Raw genomic sequence first — 19,438 nt, 5'->3', positions numbered from 1 at the left:
AATGGATAGTGATGCACCTGCTTTGGTTATTACACCAATTAGGTGGCTTTTGAGTAGTGTAACTTGGTGTAAAAATAAAGAGCACATATTAAATTTAATAAAAAGACTTTTTCCCATCTCAAGAGGTTAAAATAAAAAAAAATGGCTATTAAGTGCCAATAAAGTGAACAGGTTATAAAATATCTTAAATCAGTCATGAATCCCCTTGTGAAGGGGAATGGTTGGCTAAACATCAGACTGTTACCATGGTTACTCCTGATATCAGTCTTAAAGAAATAGCTCTACAAGGCAGAAAAAGAATAAAAATTTATTTGCCCATTAACAAAAAAATAGTAAAAAATATATATATATTCAGCATTATGGCTTGTAGAGGTCTTGAGAGGAAACTTTCCTGATCCAAATGCACATTTCTGCCGACGAATTCTATCTAATTCAACGTCGGTCTTCAGCCTAGCAATGGACCCTTCTTATGTGCAACAAAGAGGGACAATTGAATGCAAGCTTCACAAAAAAAAAAAAAAAATAAATCTAGCCTGTCTATCTAGTAACAGGGTTGATGTGTTATGCTCGACCCGTTCAGTTCCCCACCACAAAACAACAGAATATGGCCAAAAGAGTAGAACCAGCTCACCTGATTTTACACTATGATTTCACGATTAGATGTTCAATGTCTTTTGAAAATAATATTTTTTCACCGTACAATTAGGGAAATAAATGAAATGAATCACTAATCACTAATCAATCCACTAATCAACAAATGAAATTAATCACTAATCAATCACTAATCACTAATCAACAAATAATAATCTTCAGTAATTAATTGTCAAAGCCAAAAAATAACTAGGCCTTTATGATGGTGAAAACTTATAGAAATGTTGGTTCATGGGTTAAAATCTTCCTAGAAGTCACAAAGGGAAATGTCAAAATGCTGAATTTGAACAGGCTAGAAATGTCTTTATCATATAATAAATCAGATTTTTTTGTGGTCTATATTAAAGGGCACTTCATTTTAAAATGCAATATTGGTGAATAATTTATATCTAAAATATCAAAGGAATGCAAAAGAATTCAAATTATTGTGTGACGATCATTATTCTTTCACATTTTAAAATTAATTCCATAGATGATATCAATAAAATGTACACTACCGGTCAAAGTTTAAACACCTACTCATTCAAGGGTTTTTCTTTATTTTTACAATTTACTATTTTTATATTGTAGAATAAAATAACATGAAATATTAAACAAATCAAAATATATTTTATAATTTGAGATTTCTTCAAATAGTCACCCTTTGCCTTGATGACAGCTTTGCACACTCTTGGCATTCCCTCAACCAGCTTCATAGAGTAGTCACCTGGAATGCATTTCAATAACAGAAGTGCCTTCTTAAAAGTTAATGTGTGGGATTTTTCCTTCTTATTTGTCGTTTGATTCAATCAGTTGGTGTTGTGACCAGGTTGTGTGGTATACAGAAGATAGCCCTATTTGGTAAAAGACCAAGTCCATATTATGGCAAAACAGGTCAAATAACAAAAGAGAACGACAGTCCATCATTACTTTAAGACATGAAGTCAGTGCAATACAGAAAATGTCCAGAACTTTGAAAGTTTCTTCAAGTGCAGTCCAAACACCATCAAGCGCTATGATGAAACTAGCTCTCATGAGGACCGCCACAGGAATGGAAGATCCAGAGTTACCTCTTGCTGCAGAGGATAAGTTCATTAGAGTTACCAGCCTCAGAAATTTCAGCCCAAACAATGCTTCACAGTGTTCAAGTAACAGACACATCTCAACATCAACTGTTCAGAGAGCTGTATGAATTGCTGCAAAAAACCACTACTAAAGGACACACATAAGAAGAAAAATATGCTTGGGCAAGAATACTACGAGCAATGGACTTAGACCGATGGAAAGTGTTAATGTCGTTTGTCTGGAATGTATTTGGTTAAGTTGTACATATTGAAAGTCGAATTTAAACACTATTGGAATAAAACAATTTTTTACTCTGTTTTTTCTTCCTGACATTTTATTTTTAGTAAAAAATGCTGTGTCGTTAGGTTCGTTTTTTTTTTTCACATTTTTTTTCGTATAAATCTGATGGGTCACTTCTAGAATTTCATAATAGTGAGAGTTTTATTTCAGCTTTATTTCTTTCATCACATAGCCCAGTGGGTCAGAAGTTTACATACACTCAATTAGTATTTGGTATTATTGCCTTTAAATTGTTTAACTTGGGTCAAACATTTCAGGTAGCCTTCCACAAGCTCCCACAATAAGTTGGGTGAATTTTGGCCCATTCCTCCTGACAGAGCGTGTGTGTAACTTGAACCAGGTTTGTAGCCTCCTTGCTCGCACACGCTTTTTCATTTCTGCCCACACATTTTCCATAGATTGAGGTCAGGCGTTGTTTGTATGGCCACTCAAATACCTTGACTTTGTTGTCCTAAAGCCATTTTTCCACAACTTTGAAGTATGCTTGGGGTCATTGTCCATTTGGAAGACCCATTTGCAACCAAGCTTTAACTTCCTGACTGACTGATGTTGAGATTGCTTCAATATATCCACATAATTTCCTACCTCATAATGCCATCTATTTTGTGAAGTGCACCAGTCCTCCTGCAGCAAAGCACCCCCACAACATGATGCTGCCACACCCGTGCTTCACGATTGGGATGGTGTTCTTCGGCTTGCAAGCCTCTCCCTTTTTCCTCCAAACATAAACAATGGTCGTTACGCCAAACAGTTCTATTTTTGTTTCATCAGACCAGAGGACAGATTCTCAAAAAAATATTTCTTTGTCCCCATGTGCAGTTGGCAAACCGTTAGTCTGGCTTTTTATGCCTTGTGTTTTGAGCAGTGGCTTCTTCCTGCTGAGCGGCCTCAGGTATGTCGATATAGGACTCGTTTTACTGTGGATATAGATACTTTTGTACCTGTTCCACCAGCATCTACCAAAGTCCTTTGCTGTTGATCTGGGATTGATTTGCACTTTTTACACCACGGTACGTCATCTCTAGGAGACAGAACACATCCCCTTCCTGAGCGGTTATGACGGCTGAGTGGTCCCATGGTGTTTATATTGCATACTAATGTTTGTACAGATGAACGTGGTACCTTCAGGCGTTTGGAAATTGCTCCCAAAGGATGAACCAGACTTCTGGAGGTTCTCCAATTTTTTTTCTGAGGTCTTGGCTGATTCTTTTTGATTTCCCATGATGTCAAGCAAAGAGGCACTGAGTTTAAGGTAGGCCTTGAAATTCATCCACAGGTACACCTCCAATTGACTCAAATATGTCAATTAGCCAATCAGAAACTTCTAAAGCCATGACATCATTTTCTGGAATTTCCAAGCTGTTTAAAGGACCGTCAACTTATGTGTATGTAAACTTCTGTCCCACTGGAATTGTGATACAGTGAATTATAAGTGAAATAATCTGTCTGTAAACAATTGTTGGAAAATGACTTGTGTCATGCACAAAGTAGATGCCTTACCAACTTGCCAAAACTCTAGTTTGTTAACAAGAAATGCATGGATGGTTGAAAATTTAGTTTTAATGACTCCAACCTAAGTGTATGTAAAAATAACGACTTCAAGTTACTGTTGCCTGTGCTGTTGTTGGCCTGAGGGAAGTCATTGCCTGTCCGTGACTGGCTTTAGGGCATGTAGTTGTATTGTATATGAATGTCTGTGCCATTAAGCTTGGGGAGAATCATTGTGTAGTTCTATGAGAGAAATTGAGACAGAAAGATAATGTGGTCGAGAAGCCAAGGGTGTTAATCATCAACATAGAGGGGAGTGACCATGTGTGTTATCTGAAGGTGGAACCTATAAGGCCTGACGTCTGTGGCAAGATAATTTAGTTGTTCCATGGATTGCTCGGCTTCTGTTACTTTTGTATAAAGTCTATTGAATTTACAAGTTCGGTATCTGAGAAAATATCTTGATTCAGTATTTTTTCTTTATTTTTGCTATTATCTACATTGTAGACATATAAGTGAAGACATCTTAACTATGAAATTAACACATATGGAATCATGTAGTAACACAAAAAGTGTTAAACAAATCAAAATAATTTTAAGATTCTTCAAAGTAGCTACCCTTTGCCTTGATGACAAGCTTTGCACACTCCTTGGCGCATTCTCTCAACCAGCTTCACCTGGAATGTTTTCAATAGTCTGAAGGAGTTCCCCACACATCCTGAGCACTGTTTGGCTGCTTTTCCTTCACTCTGCGGTACAACTCATCCCAACCATTCTCAATTGGTTTGAGGTCGGGTGATTGTAGAGCCAGGGTCATCTGATGCAGCACTCATCACTCTCCTTCTTGGTAAAATAGCCCTTACACAGCCTAGAGGTGTGTTTTGGGTCTCATCTGTTGAAAAAACAAATAGCCCACTAAGCGCAAACCAGCTTGGATGGTGTATTTCTGCCAAATGCTTTGTAGCCATGCTGGTTAAGTATGTGCCTTGAATTCTACTAAATCACTGACTGCCACCAGCAAACACCATCGCACCACCTCTTCTCCATGCTTGGAAACCACACACAGGCGAAGATAATCCATTCACCTACTCTGCGTCTCACAAAGACACGGTGGTTGGAACAGAAATCGAAACATTTGGACTTTGGACAGATTTCCACTCTAATGTTCATTGCTGGTGTTTCTTGGCCAAGCACGTATTTTCTTCTTATTGGTGTCCTTCTAGTAGTGTTTCTTTGCAGCAATTCGACCATGAAGGCCTGATTCAGACAGTCTCCTCTGAACAGTTGATGTTGAGATGTGTCTGTTACTTGAACTCTGTGAAGCATTTATTTGGGCTGCAATCTGAGGTGCAGTTAACTCTAAAAAACGTATCCTCTGCCAGCAGAGTAACTTGGGTCTTCCTTTCTAGTAGTTCTAAAGTAATGATGGACTGTTGTTTCGCTTTGCTTATTTGAGCTGTTCTTGCATAATATGGACACATGGTCTTTTACCAAATAGTGCATCTTCTGTCTACCTTGTCATAAACACAAATGATTGCTCAAACGCATCATTATCCAAAGAGGTTGCAGGGTGGGCCCAACGGCTCAGTGGACACAGCAGAGCGAAAGAGAAGCAATGACGTGGTCACATATCTGGACATACAGTGGGCCAAAAAAGTATTTAGTCACCACCAATTGTGCAAGTCTCCCACTTAAAAAGATGAGAGAGCCTGTAATTTTCATCATTAGTACACTTCAACAATGACAACAAAATGAGAGGAAAAAATCCAGGAAATCACATTGTAGGATTTTTATGAATTTATTTGCAAATTATGGTGAAATAAGTATTTGGTCACTACAAACAAGCAAGATTTCTGGCTCTCACAGACCTGTATCTCTTCTTTAAGAGGCTCCTCTGTCCTCCACCGTTACCTGTATTAATGGCACCTGTTTGAACTTGTTATCAGTATAAAAGACACCTGTCCACAACCTCAAACAGCTCACACTCCAAACTCCACTATGGCCAAGACCAAAGAGCTGTAAAGGACACCAGAAACAAAAATTGTAGACCTGCACCAGGCTGGAAGACTGAATCTGCAATAGTAAGCAGCTTGGTTTGAAGAAATCAACTGTGGGAGCAATTATTAGGAAATGGAAGACATACAAGACCACTGATAATCTCCTCGATCTGGGGCTCCACGCAAGATTCTCACCCCGTGGGTCAAAATGATCCAAGAACGTGAGCAAAAATTCCAGAACCACACGGGGACCTAGTGAATGACCTGCAGAGAAGCTGGGACCAAAGTAACAAAGCCTACCATCAGTAACACACTACGCCGCCAGGGACTCAAATCCTGCAGTGCCAGACGTTCCCCCTGCTTAAGCCAGTACATGTCCAGGCCCGTCTGAAGTTTGCTAGAGAGCATTTGATTGATCCAGAAAGAAGATTCGGAGAATGTCATATGCAGATGAAACCAAAATAATTACTTTGTTTAAAACTCAACTCGTCTGTTTTGGAGGACAAAGAATGCTGAGTTGCATCCAAAGACACCATACCTACTGTGAGCATGGTGTGGAAACATCATGCTTTGGCTGTTTTTCTGCAAAAGGGACCAGGACGACTGATCCGTGTAAAGGACAGAATGAATGGGGCCATGTACGTGAGTTTTGAGTGAAAACCTCCTTCCATCAGCAAGGGCATTGAGAAGATGAAACGTGGCTGGGTCTTTCAGCATGACAATGATCCAAACACCCCGCCGCGGCAACGAAGGAGTGGCTTCGTAAGAAGCATTTCAAGGTCTGGAATGCCTAGCCAGTCTCCAGATCTCAACCCATAGAAAATCTTTGGATGGAGTTGAAAGTCTGTGTTCCAGCAACAGCCACCAAAACATTCATGCTCTCTAGAGGAGATTGCATGGAGGAATGGGCCAAAATATCAGCAACAGTGGTAAAACCTTGTGAAGACTTACAGAAAACGTTTGACCTCTGTCATTGCCAACAAAGGTGTATAAACAAAGTATTGAGATAACTTTTGTTATTGACCAAATACTTATTTTCCACCATAATTTGCAAATAAATTCATTAAAAATCCTACAATGTGATTTTCTGGTTTTCTTTCTCATTTTGTCTGTCATAGTTGAAGTGTACCTATGATGAAAATTACAGGCCTCTCTCATCTTTTTTAATGGGAAACTTGCACAATTGGTGGCTGACTAAATACTTTTTTGCCCACTGTATGTCACGTAGTACCAAATTTCGGGACCACTTCTGGCTCGTGCGGTGCTAGTTTCAGAACTACTGGCTAAAAATTATACAAAAGTACCAGAGAATCTCTTTAAAGAGTGGCCTATCGGGCTCTCGATAATCGCAGTTGCAAGCTTGCCACTAGAGATCCTGGTTCGAGTCCAGGCTCTGTCGCAGCCGCCACGGGCGCACAATTGGCCCAGCGTCGTCCGGGTTAGGGAGGGTTTGGCCGCAGGGGTGTCTTGTCCCATCGTGCTCTAGCGATCCTGTGGCGGACCGGGCGCATGCACGCTGACAAGGTTGCCAGGTGTACGGTGCTTTCCTCCGACACACTTGGTGTGGCTGGCTTCCGGGTTAAGCGGCATTGTGTCAAGAAGCAGTGTGGCTTGGCTGGGTTGTGTTTCAGAGGTCGCATGGCTCTCGACTTTCGCTCTTCCGAGTCCGTACAGGAGTTGTAGTGATGAGACTGTAACTACCAGTTGGATACCACGAAATTGGGGGGAAAACAGGTAAAAGTAAAAAATTAAATTTTAAAAATTGGCCAATCCACTTAAATCCAATATTTTTCTAAAATAAAAAGACGTCTTAAACTAGTCATATTTTGGTCATATGGCATCCTGACCAGAATATGACCATTATATAACATCATAATGATGTTGGTATAATGCCCGTTGTTATGGAGTACTGTCCATGTGTCTCACCCTCTCAGGCCCAGAGGCTTTTTTGTTTTTAGTTTGAGTTAGTGACATGGAGTGGGATTTTTTATTTTTTGTGGAATAATGTTATTTTCCCTTCCACAATAATATAATGTCATTTTCTTTTGTCTATTTTTTCACCCCATCCAGTTGGTGGCGGCAATACACCTTTTGCGTGAAATTCGCAACAAAATCTCACCTAAGAAGTAGTAAACGGAAGTAAGCGTTGACCAGTTAACATTTTCACATMAGCGTTTTTATTGTTGTTATTTAGACATTTATTAAACCCATGGAACTCAAAATATTACTAATTTAACTACACAGCATCACATACTTGCCCCAGGTAGTCTTTGATTCGCGTTTGAGACAGGACTTGGTTTATGTTGTCTKGGTAAAGTTAGCTGCTAACGTTAGATAACAATGGCTGACAGTCTGGTTTTTCACACTCAAATAGCCTCCATCATGGAGGTGCTAGCGAATACAGCCGTGGCAAATATCTGTAAACTCGTAGACGACGACTATGCAGTGTTRCGTTTGGAAATAACTCAAAGCCAGAAAGAAAACAGGGMATTGCGAAGGAAACTACAGCTACTGGAACTGAAGGTGGCACGGGAGCGCGTCCTCGCCAGRCGGCCCAGTCGTGTCAAGATCCTTGACCAGTACAGAGGAATGGCAAGAGGTACATTTMGCAATGCCCAGGCTGCGGGGGCTGTCTCGGTTCATATAGCTCTGTGCTGTCGCCCCGTTCCCCTTTGTGCATGTGTGTCTTTAGATGTGGTAATCAGAATTGGATCTTGGTRAATTTTTGGATAGTTAGTATGCAATAATTCACCTGATTACTTAGCTATCTTGCCCAAAGACACAATAGGGTCGTTCCACGTCTGCCCCCCCAAATGAGCTTAACCAAAACATTATATTTATAGCTTGATTATGTTCCATACATCACATTGTTTTAAGTGAGTAAATAATAGATAATGCAGTAAATCAATAATCTGTTCAAGATATTGGGTTGTTCCATTTGATGTCAGTCACTTTTTGACCACACCCCTTTTGATTTGAACGAAACTTTATATACATATTTGCTCATTGTAGAAGTGGTCAGAAAGTATTTAGGAGATAGATGTGCTCAAAGTTGATGCGTTTTACATACCCCACCCTACCATGAAACATCCATGTCTAAATCACTGGAAAATATACATTATTGAGTCGTATATAATTTAAAAGCTTACAAACAGGGTTGTCAAACTATTAAAAAAAGAAAAAAGTTTCAAAATAATAATATTTTTACCATTAAAGTGAATTATCTTAAAATGCTAAAATCAGCTACTTTCTCAMAACTGTTCATTTCTGACTACTTCTATCATGGGCAAATGTGTAGTCCAAATTAAAGGTTGTGTGGTRAAAATATAATTGAAATTAAATGGAAAGACATATCTACAATATCATCTAACTTGATTTACTGCATTTTCCATGATTTACTAATTGAAAACAATGTGATGCATGGAACATAATCAATCAATAGTATATGAAGAAGTTATATCCTTGCCAATTTTAGACCATGTCAATAGTGTATAATATACAATTAAGCATTGACAGTAGCTAAACTAACCACCTCTTTAACCCTCAATCACTTTCTCAGGTGAAGGACATCTCACTGGAGGCCACAGGAGCTTTGTGAAGCCAGCAGGACACAATACATGGAGAGATGACCAACCAATCACTGTTGATGAGGGGAGTGGAACCTCAACCCAGCACGTTATCGTGATAGAGGTTAGTGTAATAGTGTTGCATTAAATATTACASTTACATTGTAAATCAAATGTGTCAGTTTATTTAAGTAAGGCTCCCCTCAGGTATTCACTGTATAACATGTACATCGAAAATGGCGCRAGAAAAGAAGGCTGACGTTTTACATGTCCCCAACCGATAGTGTTTTTGTTCGTTTATTTGCGTTGTTTGACTTATTTTCTAACATTATGATTCTACATATTGCTCTCATCTATGACCGAAAATAACTTCTGGACATCAGGACTGCGATTACTCACCACGACTGGCAGAATCCTTTTTTCCTTTAACGAGTCCGACAAGATGATATAATGCTTTTTCGAACAGGCCAGATCCCTGTGATTTGCGTGAAGGAGGCGGAGAAAAAGGGCCAGAGGGCGGGCTGCCTTCTGGAATTCGTAGGCGATTGAATAAACCCCCACTTCCTTCCATTCTGTTAACAAACGTGCAATCTTTGGAGAATAAATCGATGACCTACCGGAAGATTAAACTACCAACGGACATTCAAAACTGTAATATCATGCTCACGAGTCGTGCTGAACGACGACACTATCAACATACAGCTGCTGGATATACGCTGTACCCAGGATAGAACATGACGTCTGGTAAGACGAGGGGTGCGGACTATGTATTTTCGTAAAAAACAGGCTGGTGCACGATATCTAAGGAAGTCTAAACTATTGCTCGCCTGAGGTAGAGTATCTCATGATAAGCTTTAGACACTACCTAGAGAGTTTTCATCTGTATTTTTTGTCGCTGTTTACATACCACCACAGACTGAGGCTGGCACTAAGACAGCATTGATGCGCTGTATTCCGCCATAAGCAAACAAGAAAACCTCACCCAGAGCGGCGCTCCTAGGACTTTAATGCAGGGAAACTTAAATCCATTTGACCAAATTTCTATTAGCATGTTAAATGTGCAACCAGAGGGAAAAAACTCTGGACCACCTTTACTCCACACACAGAACGCATACAAAGCTCTCCCCTTGCCCTCCATTTAGCAAATCTGACCATAATTTTATCCTCCTGATTCCTGCTTACAAGCAAAAATTAAAGCAGACCCACCAGTGACTAGATCAATAAAAAAGTGGTCAGATGAAGCAGATGCTAAGCTACAGGACTGTTTTGCCAGCACTGACTGGAATATGTTCGCGATTCCTCCGAATGCATGAGGAGTACACCACATCAGTCATTGCTTCATTCATTGATGATGTCTTCCCCACAATGACCCTACGTACATACCCCAACCAGAAGCCATGGATTACAGGCAACATCCGCACTGAGCTAAAGGCTAGAGCTGCCGCTTTCAAGGAGTGGGACTCTAACCTGGAAGCTTATAAGAAATCCCGCTATGCCCTCCAACGAACCATCAAACAGGCAAAGCGTCAATATAGGACTAAGATCGAATCATACTACACCGGCTCTGGCTCTAGTCGGATGGCAGGTTACAAACCATTACAGACTACAAAGGAAGCACACCGAGAGCTGCCACGTGACACGAGTCTACCAGACAAGCTAAACTACTTCTATGCTCGCTTTGAGCCAAATAACACTGAAACAATGCATGAGGCACCAGCTGTTCCCGGAAGACACGTGATCACTCTCTCCGCAGCCGATGTAAGACCTTTTAACAGGTCAACATTCAGAAGGCCACAGGACCAGACGGATTACCAGGATGTGTACTGCGAGCATGTACTGACCAACTGGCAAGTGTCTTCACTGACATTTTCAACCTCTCCCTGTCTGAGTGTAAAACCAACATATTTTAAGCAGACCCCATAGTGCCTGTGCCCAAGAACACTAAGGTAACCTGCCTAAATGACTACCGACCCGTAGCACTCACTCTGTGGCCATGAAGTGCTTTGAAAAGGCTGTCAAGGCTCACATCAACACCATTATCCCAGAAACCCTAGACCCACTCCAATTTGCATACTGCCCCAACAGATCCACAGATGACCATCTCTGTTGCACTCCACACTTCCCTTTCCCACCTGGACAAAAGGAACACCTATTTGTGAGAATGCTATTCATTGACTACAGCTCAGCGTTAAACACCATAGTGCCTTACAAGCTCATCAATAAGCTAAGGACCCTGGACTAAACACATCCCTCTGCAACTGGATCCTGACTTCCTGACGGGCCGCCCCCAGGTGTAAGGGTATAACAAACAATCCGCCACGCTGATCCTCAACTCCAGGGTAGGGCGTGCTCAGTCCCCTCCTGTACTCCCTGTTTACTCATGATTGGACAGCCAGCATGACTCCAACACCATCAAGTTTGCTGATGACACAACAGTGGTAGGCCTGATCACCGACAACGACGAGACAGCCTACAGGGAGGTCAGAGAACCTGGCCGTGTTGGTGCCAGGACAACAACCTCTCCCTCAACACGATTAAGACAAGGAGATGATTGTGGACTACAGGAAAAAGAGACAGAGCACACAACCATTCTCATCGATGGGCTGCAGTGAGCAGGTTGAGAGCTTCAAGTTCCTTGGTGTCCACATCACCAACAAACTAACATGGTCCAAGCACACCAAGACAGTCGTGAAGAGGCACTCAAAACCATTCCCCCTCAGGGGACTTAAAAAATTTGGCATGGTCCTCATATCCTCAAAAGGTTCTACAGATGCACTATCGAGAGCATCCTAACTGTTGCATCCCTGCCTGTATGGCAACTGCTCGCGCCTCCAACCGCAAGGCACTACAGAGGGTAGTGCGAACGGCCAATACATCACTGTGGCCAAGCTTCCTGCCATCCGGACCTCTATACCAGGCGGTGTCAGAGGAAGGCCCTAAAAAATATTCCAGCCACCCCAGTCATAGACTGTTCTCTCTGCTTCCGCACGGCAAGCAGGTACCGAGCGCCAAGTCTAGGTCCAAGAGGCTCTAAACAGCTTCTACCCCCAAGCCATAAGACTCCTGAACATCTAATCAAATGGCTACCCAGACACTATTTGCATTCCCCCCCCCCCTTCTCCCCCTCTTTTACACCGCTGTTACTCTCTGTTTTAGCATTATGCCTATCACTTTAATAACTCTACCTACATGTACATATTACCTCAACTAACCGGTGCCCCCGCACATTGACTCTGTACCGGTACCCCCCTGTATATAGTCTCGCTAATGTTATTTTACTGCTGCTCTTCAATMACTTTTATTTCTTAAAACTCTATTATTGATTAGGGGCTCGTAAGTAAGCATTTCACTGTAAGGTCTACCCCTGTTGTATTCGGCGCATGTGACTAACATTTGATTTGACATCATTTATCTGCCATAGGGGAGCTTGTGAGACTTCCCTAGGACATTGTTATACAATTCAACTCATGTACCGGTAATAACCTCCTCTTGTGTCAGTCTGCAGAGGCTGCAGGTTCTGGGGTCAAGCTGGAGAGGTCTGAAAGAGAGGAYGACCCATGGCATAGCAGAGACACRCAGACTCGAGCGGCTGTAGYGCCCCATGTAGCCACAAAGGACTCCCCCACCATCGCCCCAGCGCCTCCCAGGACCCGACACAGAATCAAGGAGGTCAGTGGAACGCAGAACGCCGTCCTCAAGTCAGAGACAGACACCAAGACTTTAACTGTAACACACAGGCWTTTACACACAGGATCTGACCACAGATCAGACCCAGAGAGGCTGGGGCTGGGGAGACTGGGCTGTCCTCCTGCTCCTGGCTCAGAGTATTTACCTTACGGTAACCCAAGCCCGAGGACTGTTCATTCTCTTCGGGATTCAGGTGATGCATTAGAGACTGGCAATGATCTGTCTTCTTACACTACAGAGATGGACCCTGGCATCATGCCCTTGGGCTTAGAGACACAGACTGATCTGTCTAGAGGGGACTGGAACCCCTACCGTAGTAGTGTTTACTCTGAAGGGTGCCTAGATAAGAAAGGGGAGGTTCTAGTCATAGATGAAGTCACTGTGAAAGTGGAGGGCGACGCTCCTCTGAAATGGAATGTAGATAAGACTCACTTAGGAGGACACTCACAAGGCAGAGATTTCTTAAATTACAGGGAAAGCTTAGAGACAAATCCAAATGTCACAACCCACTCCCCTTTACACACGGTCAGGGATCATGAGTCAGTGTCCACGTCGATGGGACCTTCKAAMTCACAGGACCGCGTCCTTTTCGATCAGGTATTGAACTCAAAGGGCCAAAAGGCCAAGGCACGGGGTAGAGGAGCAACATCAGGCAAAAGTAAAGAGAAACGGTTCTTATGCATGTTCTGTAACAAAGGCTTCAGCTGCCCCCAGAAGGTGGAGATCCACCAGAGGGTCCACACAGGGGAGAAACCCTTCGGATGTACCCAGTGTCATATGCGCTTCGCTGAGGCTGGCAACCTGAAGAAGCACCAGAGGGTCCACACAGGGGAGAAACCATTTGGCTGTACCCAGTGTCACATGCGCTTCGCTCAGGCTGGTCACCTGAAGAGACACCAGAGGGTRCACACAGGGGAGAAATAATACAGCTGATCCCAGTATGAGAACAGATTCTCCAGCCAGCACCAGTTGAAGATGCACCTGAAGGGCCACACGGGTGAAAGGCGGTTCACCTCTATGCATTGCGGGAAGAGGTTGTCAGAGGAGCTACCTCAGAATACACCAGTAGAAAAAACATTCCACTCTATAGCCTCTGATGTTTTAGATTTAAACTTGCATTAAAGACAAAGATTAATTTTCATTAATGTCAACAGAAAATCATTTGGAATAACCAGAGAACAGATTTCAGAGTTGAATATTCCTGTGTAGAATATTGCATCCAGACATTGTGTGATATACACTGAGTGTACAAAACATTAAGGATACCTGCTCTTTCCATGACAGACTGACCAGGTGAATACAGGTGAAAGCTTTGATCCTTATTGATGTGATTTTTTTAAATCCACTTCATCAGTGTAGATGGAGGAGTAGACAGGTTAAAGAAGGATTGTTAGCCTTGACACAATTGAGACATGTATCGTGTATGTGTGCCATTCAGAGGGTGGCTGGCGAGACAGAATTTTTAAGTGCCTTTGTAAGGTGTATGGTAGAACAGTTGAAGTTGGAAGTTTACATACATTTAGGTTGGAGTCATTGAAACTCGTTTTTCAACCACTCCACAAATTTCTTGTAAACAAACTATAGTTTTGGCAAGTCGGTTGGTGCATGATACAAGTAATTTTTCCAACAATTGTTTACAGTCAGATTATTTCACTTATAATTCACTGTATCACAATTCCAGTGGGTCAGAAGTTTACATACACTAAGTTGACTGTGCCTTTTAACAGCTTGGAAAATTCCAGAAAATTATGTCAGGCTTTAGAAGCTTCTGATAGGCTAATTGACATAATTTGAGTCAATTGGAGGTGTACCTGTGGATGTATTTCAAGACCTACTCTTCAAACTCAGTGCCTCTTTGCTTGACATCATGGGAAAATTAAAAGAAATCAGCCAAGACCTCAGAAAAAGAATTGTGGACCTTCACAAGTCTGGTTCATCCTTGGGAGCAATTTTCAAACGCCTAAAGTACCACGTTCATCTGTACAAACAATAGTAACAAGTATACACACACATGGGCCACGCAGCATAAAACCGCTCAGGAAGGAGACGTGTTCTGTCTCCTAGAGATGAACGTACTTTGGAGCGAAAAGTGCAAATCAATCCCAGAACAATACCAAAAACCTTGTGAAGATGCTGGAGGAAACAGGTGAAAAGTATCTATATCCACGTAAAACGAGTCCTATATCGACATAACCTGAAAGGCCGCTCAGCAAGGAAGAAGCCACTGCTCCAAAACACCATAAAAAAAGCCAGACTACGGGTTGCAATGCACATGGGGACAAAGATCGTACTTTTTGGAGAAATGTCCTCTGGTCTGATGAAAAAAAATAGAACTATTTGGCCATAATGACCATTGTTATGTTTGGAGGAAAAAGGTGGAGGCTTGCAAGCCGAAGAACACCATCCCAATCGTGAAGCATGGGGTGGCAGCATCATGTTGTGGGGGTGCTTTGCTGCAGGAGGGACTGGTGCACTTCACAAAATAGATGGCATCATGAGGTAGAAAATTATGTGGATATATTGAAGCAACATCTCAAGACATCATTCAGGAAGTAAAAGCTTGGTTGCAAATGGGTTTCCAAATGGAAAATGAATTAAGCATACTTCCAAAGTTGTGGCAAAATGGTTTAGGACAACAAAGTCAAGGTATTGGAGTGGCCATCACAAAGCCTGACCTCAATCCTATAGAAAATGTGTGGGCAGAACTGAAAAAGCATGTGCGAGCAAGGAGGAACAAACTGACTCAGTTACACCAGCTCTGTCATGAGGAATGGGCCAAAATTCACCCAACTTATTGTGGGAAGCTTGTGGAAGGCTACCCAAAACGTTTGACCCAAGTTAAACAATTTAAAGGCAATGCTACCAAATACTAATTGAGTGTATGTAAACTTCTGACCCATGGGAATGTGATGAAAGAAATAAAAGCTGAAATAAATAATTATTTATACTATTCTTGACATTTCACATTCTTAAAATAAAGTGGTGATCCTAACTGACCTAAGACAGGGAAATATTTACTAGATTAAATGTCAGGAATTGTGAAGACTGAGTTTAAATGTATTTGGCTAAGGTGTATGTAAACTTCCGACTTCAACTGTAAATGACAGGCGCACTGGTTTGTGTCAAGAACTGTAACGCTGCTGGATTTTTCATGCTCAACAGTTTTCTGTGTGTATCAAGAATGGTCCACCACCCAACGGACATCCAGCCAACTTGTAGGAAGAATTGGAGTCAACACGGGCCAGAATCCCTGTGGAAAACTTTTGACATCTTGTAAAGTCCATACCCAACAAATTGAGGCTGTTCGGAGGGCAAAAAGGGGGGGGGGGGGTGCAACTCAATATTAGGAAGGTGTCAATGTTTTGTACAAGTGTTATATAATGTGTTTGATTCTACATGTATTGATTCAGGGGTTGATTACTTATCTAATCAAGATATTAGTTTTATTTTCATATTTTATTACTTACAAATGTTACATTTTTCTTACACTTTGACATTAGAGTATTTTGTGTAGATCGTTGGTGAAAAAAAGGACAATTAAATCCATTTTAATTCCACTTTAACAACAACATTTGGAAAAAGTAAAGATTATATTTTGTGTTAGTATGTGTAGGCAAATTATGTTCACAAATGCCTATTTCATTACTTCCATTCAACTGCTGCATTTCTTTCCAATAAACTGCATTCATTTTCTCATTAAAGGTTATCAAGCAGATTTGTAGTGGAGACATGTGCATGTTTGGTTTCATATGGTGTATTTAAATGTGTTTTGTTTATTAAAAACAAAATGGACTTTTCATTCTACTACTTTAAAAAATAATTGAAACTCTCTTTTATACATCGCATCTGATCTCACCCTATTCTGCATACACCTGACAGCACGTTATAAAATATACACTTACTAATTATACCTACATGTACCACACTAACAAACACCTACTGTACATGTCAAAATAGTTTAGTCAATTTTGATATTTATGTCACCTGATGGGTTTAACAACAATGAAGTCATTCTGTAACTACAGTATAGGACTCAAACATAGTGGGGATGGGTAAAACACTCCATGTTGAAAGTGTGTTTTATTATCTGTGTGTACGTACCTGAGGAAGTGTATGTCTGTGTAATCTCTATCACCTGTCTTTTCCAGGAGGAGGGTCCAGAGGTGCTGCTGGTGAAGGAGGAGGGGTATGAGGYGGGTCTGGGGAACCCTGAGGGGAKAATGGTCATGGAGGACAACCAGACTACACCTCGTCCTGAACCCACAGAGGAACCGGCCGAGCAACACAGGACCACACACAGTCTCACTGAGGTGAGCCAACTGTAAACTACTGTCTGAATGGTATTAGGTCAGGTCTTGATACATTTTGTCTTAAGTGTGGGATCATACCTTTGAAAAAAAAAGTGTGAAGTAATAAAATCAACAAACATGTTTGCATAGTACTCTTAGTGGTCCTTCATTGTCCATTGAGAGGATGCTCCATAGCAGGGTGCTCATATCAGATTTCTTGATCCAACATCCTCTCACTCTGTATCTCTTACAGTCAGTAGARATGGAGGATGGGAAGCCTGATCTGCTGCTGGTCAAAGAGGAGACGATAGAGGACGGGTGGACTAAAGATGGGGAAGCAAGGTAAGAGAGACATACGTATACAGAACATAATAGATATACTTCAATGGGAATAGTGGTGCACTTACATAAAATGAAATCAATACAATTTATGTTTGCATAAAAAAACAATGTATGAACTTGACCAGTAGTAGATATGGAGGTTGACAAAAAAAACTCCTTATGTAGAGTTCTCTGCCATGTTTGTAAAGTTTATTTTCTAACCTCTTCCTGTAGGTGGTTGGCTGGAGGGTAACAGAYTAGACTGGGTGGCCATCTTGCATTCCAAGACCCAGACGGGTGCAGCCAAGGTCCCAGGGGACGACACCACCGAGCAGGCTAGGACCAGAGGCGACAGTCAAAACTGTAACTCGGCCACTCAGGAACATTCACTGTCTTCTTGGTAAGCAACGCCAGTGTAGATTTGTCCTTGTGTTTTAGGTTATTGTTTTGCTGGAAGGTGAATTCAMCTCCCAGTGTCTAGTGGAAAGCAGACTTAACCTCTAGGATTTCTAGGTTTTTGCCTTTCTAGGATTTTGCCTGTGCTTAGCTCCATTCTGTTTATTTTTTATCCTGAAAAACTCCTGATTACAAGCATACCCATAAAATGATGCAGCTACCACTATGCTTGAATATCGGGAGAGTGGTACTCAGTAATGTGTTGTATTGGATTTGCCCCAAACATAACACTTTGTATTCAGGACAAAAGGTTAATTGCTTTGCCACATTTTTTGCAGTATGYCTTCAGTGCCTTGTTGCAAACAGGATGCATGTTTTGGAATATTTCTATTCTGTACAGGCTTCCTCCTTTTCACTCTGCAATTAGGTCAGTATTGTGGACTAACTACAATGTTGTTGATCCGTCCTCAGTTTTCTCCTATCATAGCCATTAAACTCTAACTGTTTTAAAGTCACCATGGGCCTCATGGTGAAATCCCTGAGCTGTTTCCTTCCTCTCCGGCAACTGAGTTAGGAAGTACGCCTAACTGTATCTTTGTAGTAACTGGGTGTATTGATACACCATCTAAAGTGTAATTAATAACTTCATCATACTCACAAATCATGTTAAACCCTATTATTGCATACAGAGTGAGTCTATGCAACTTATGTGACTTGCTAAGCACATTTTTACTCCTGAACTTATTTAGGCTTGCCGAAACAAATCTAAATTTAATCAATTTTACATTCAAGCTGTAACACAACAAAATGTGGAAAGAGTCAAGAGGTGTGAATACTGTATTTTAAAGAAGTGAGCTCAGCTAACCTGTCAGAGGATGACCAGACGGGGGGAGAGAGAACGAGAGTGCTGGATATGAGGGAGGATGTAAATGATGCATTGAATGCACCATTTACCATGGCAGAGGTGAAGACAGCAATAGGCAAGACTGTGTTAACTTCACCTGGGAAAGATGAGGTTTGCTATGTCATATTGGCCCATGTCAGCAATGAGGCGCTGGATAATGTATTGGATTGAGGTCAGGGCTTTGTGATGGCCACTCCAATACCTTGACTTTGTTGTCCTTAAGCCATTTTGCCACAACTTTGGAAGTATGCTTGGGGTCATTGTCCATTTGGAAGACCCATTTGCGACCAAGCTTTATCTTCCTGACTGATAAGATGTTGCTTCAGTATATCCACATAATTTTCCTTGTTCATGATGCCATCTATTTTGTGAAGTGCACCAGACCCTCCTGCAGCAAAGCACCGCCACAACATGCATGCTGCCACCCCCCTGCTTCTATTCAGTTCTATTTTTTTTCATCAGACCAGAGGACATTTCTCCAAAAAGTACGATCTGTCCCCATGTGCAGTTGCAAACCGTAGTCTGGCTTTTTATGCGGTTTTGGAGCAGTGGCTTCTCCCTTGCTGAGCGGCCTTTCAGGTTATGTCGATTTTAGGACTCATTTTACTGTGGATATATTTAGATATTTTTGTACCTGTTTCCTCCAGAATCTTCACAAGGTCTTTGTGTTGTTCTGGGATTGATTTGCACTTTTTGCCAAAGTATGTTCATCTCTAGGAGACAGAACGCGTCTCCTTCCTGACGGTAAGACGGCTGCGTGGTCCATGTGTTTATACTTGCGTACTATTAGACAAG

General features: G+C 41.6%; 2 protein-coding genes across 2 annotated transcripts in view; both read left to right on the top strand.

The window, feature by feature from the left end:
• The first annotated feature begins 7,600 nt into the window (after positions 1–7,600).
• Positions 7,601–19,438, top strand: part of LOC111971716 (uncharacterized) — a 35,941-nt gene continuing 24,103 nt past the window's right edge. The window contains exons 1-3 of the mRNA XM_070446375.1: positions 7,601–8,079; positions 9,040–9,170; positions 12,545–12,715. Coding sequence (XP_070302476.1) covers positions 7,821–8,079; positions 9,040–9,170; positions 12,545–12,715 — 561 coding nt within the window. The 5' untranslated portion in view covers positions 7,601–7,820. The remainder of the gene's footprint in view (positions 8,080–9,039; positions 9,171–12,544; positions 12,716–19,438) is intronic.
• Positions 12,723–14,688, top strand: LOC111971737 (gastrula zinc finger protein XlCGF7.1-like). Its single transcript, XM_023998572.2, has one exon. It carries the CDS (start codon positions 12,974–12,976, stop codon positions 13,655–13,657), a length of 684 nt encoding a protein of 227 aa, XP_023854340.1. The 5' UTR covers positions 12,723–12,973; the 3' UTR covers positions 13,658–14,688.

The sequence above is a fragment of the Salvelinus sp. IW2-2015 genome, linkage group LG13 (genome assembly GCF_002910315.2).
Source record: "Salvelinus sp. IW2-2015 linkage group LG13, ASM291031v2, whole genome shotgun sequence".
Classification (NCBI taxonomy): Eukaryota; Metazoa; Chordata; class Actinopteri; order Salmoniformes; family Salmonidae; genus Salvelinus; species Salvelinus sp. IW2-2015.
The sequence above is the reverse complement of the archived record's forward strand: the minus strand, read 5'-3'. Positions and strand labels throughout refer to the sequence as shown.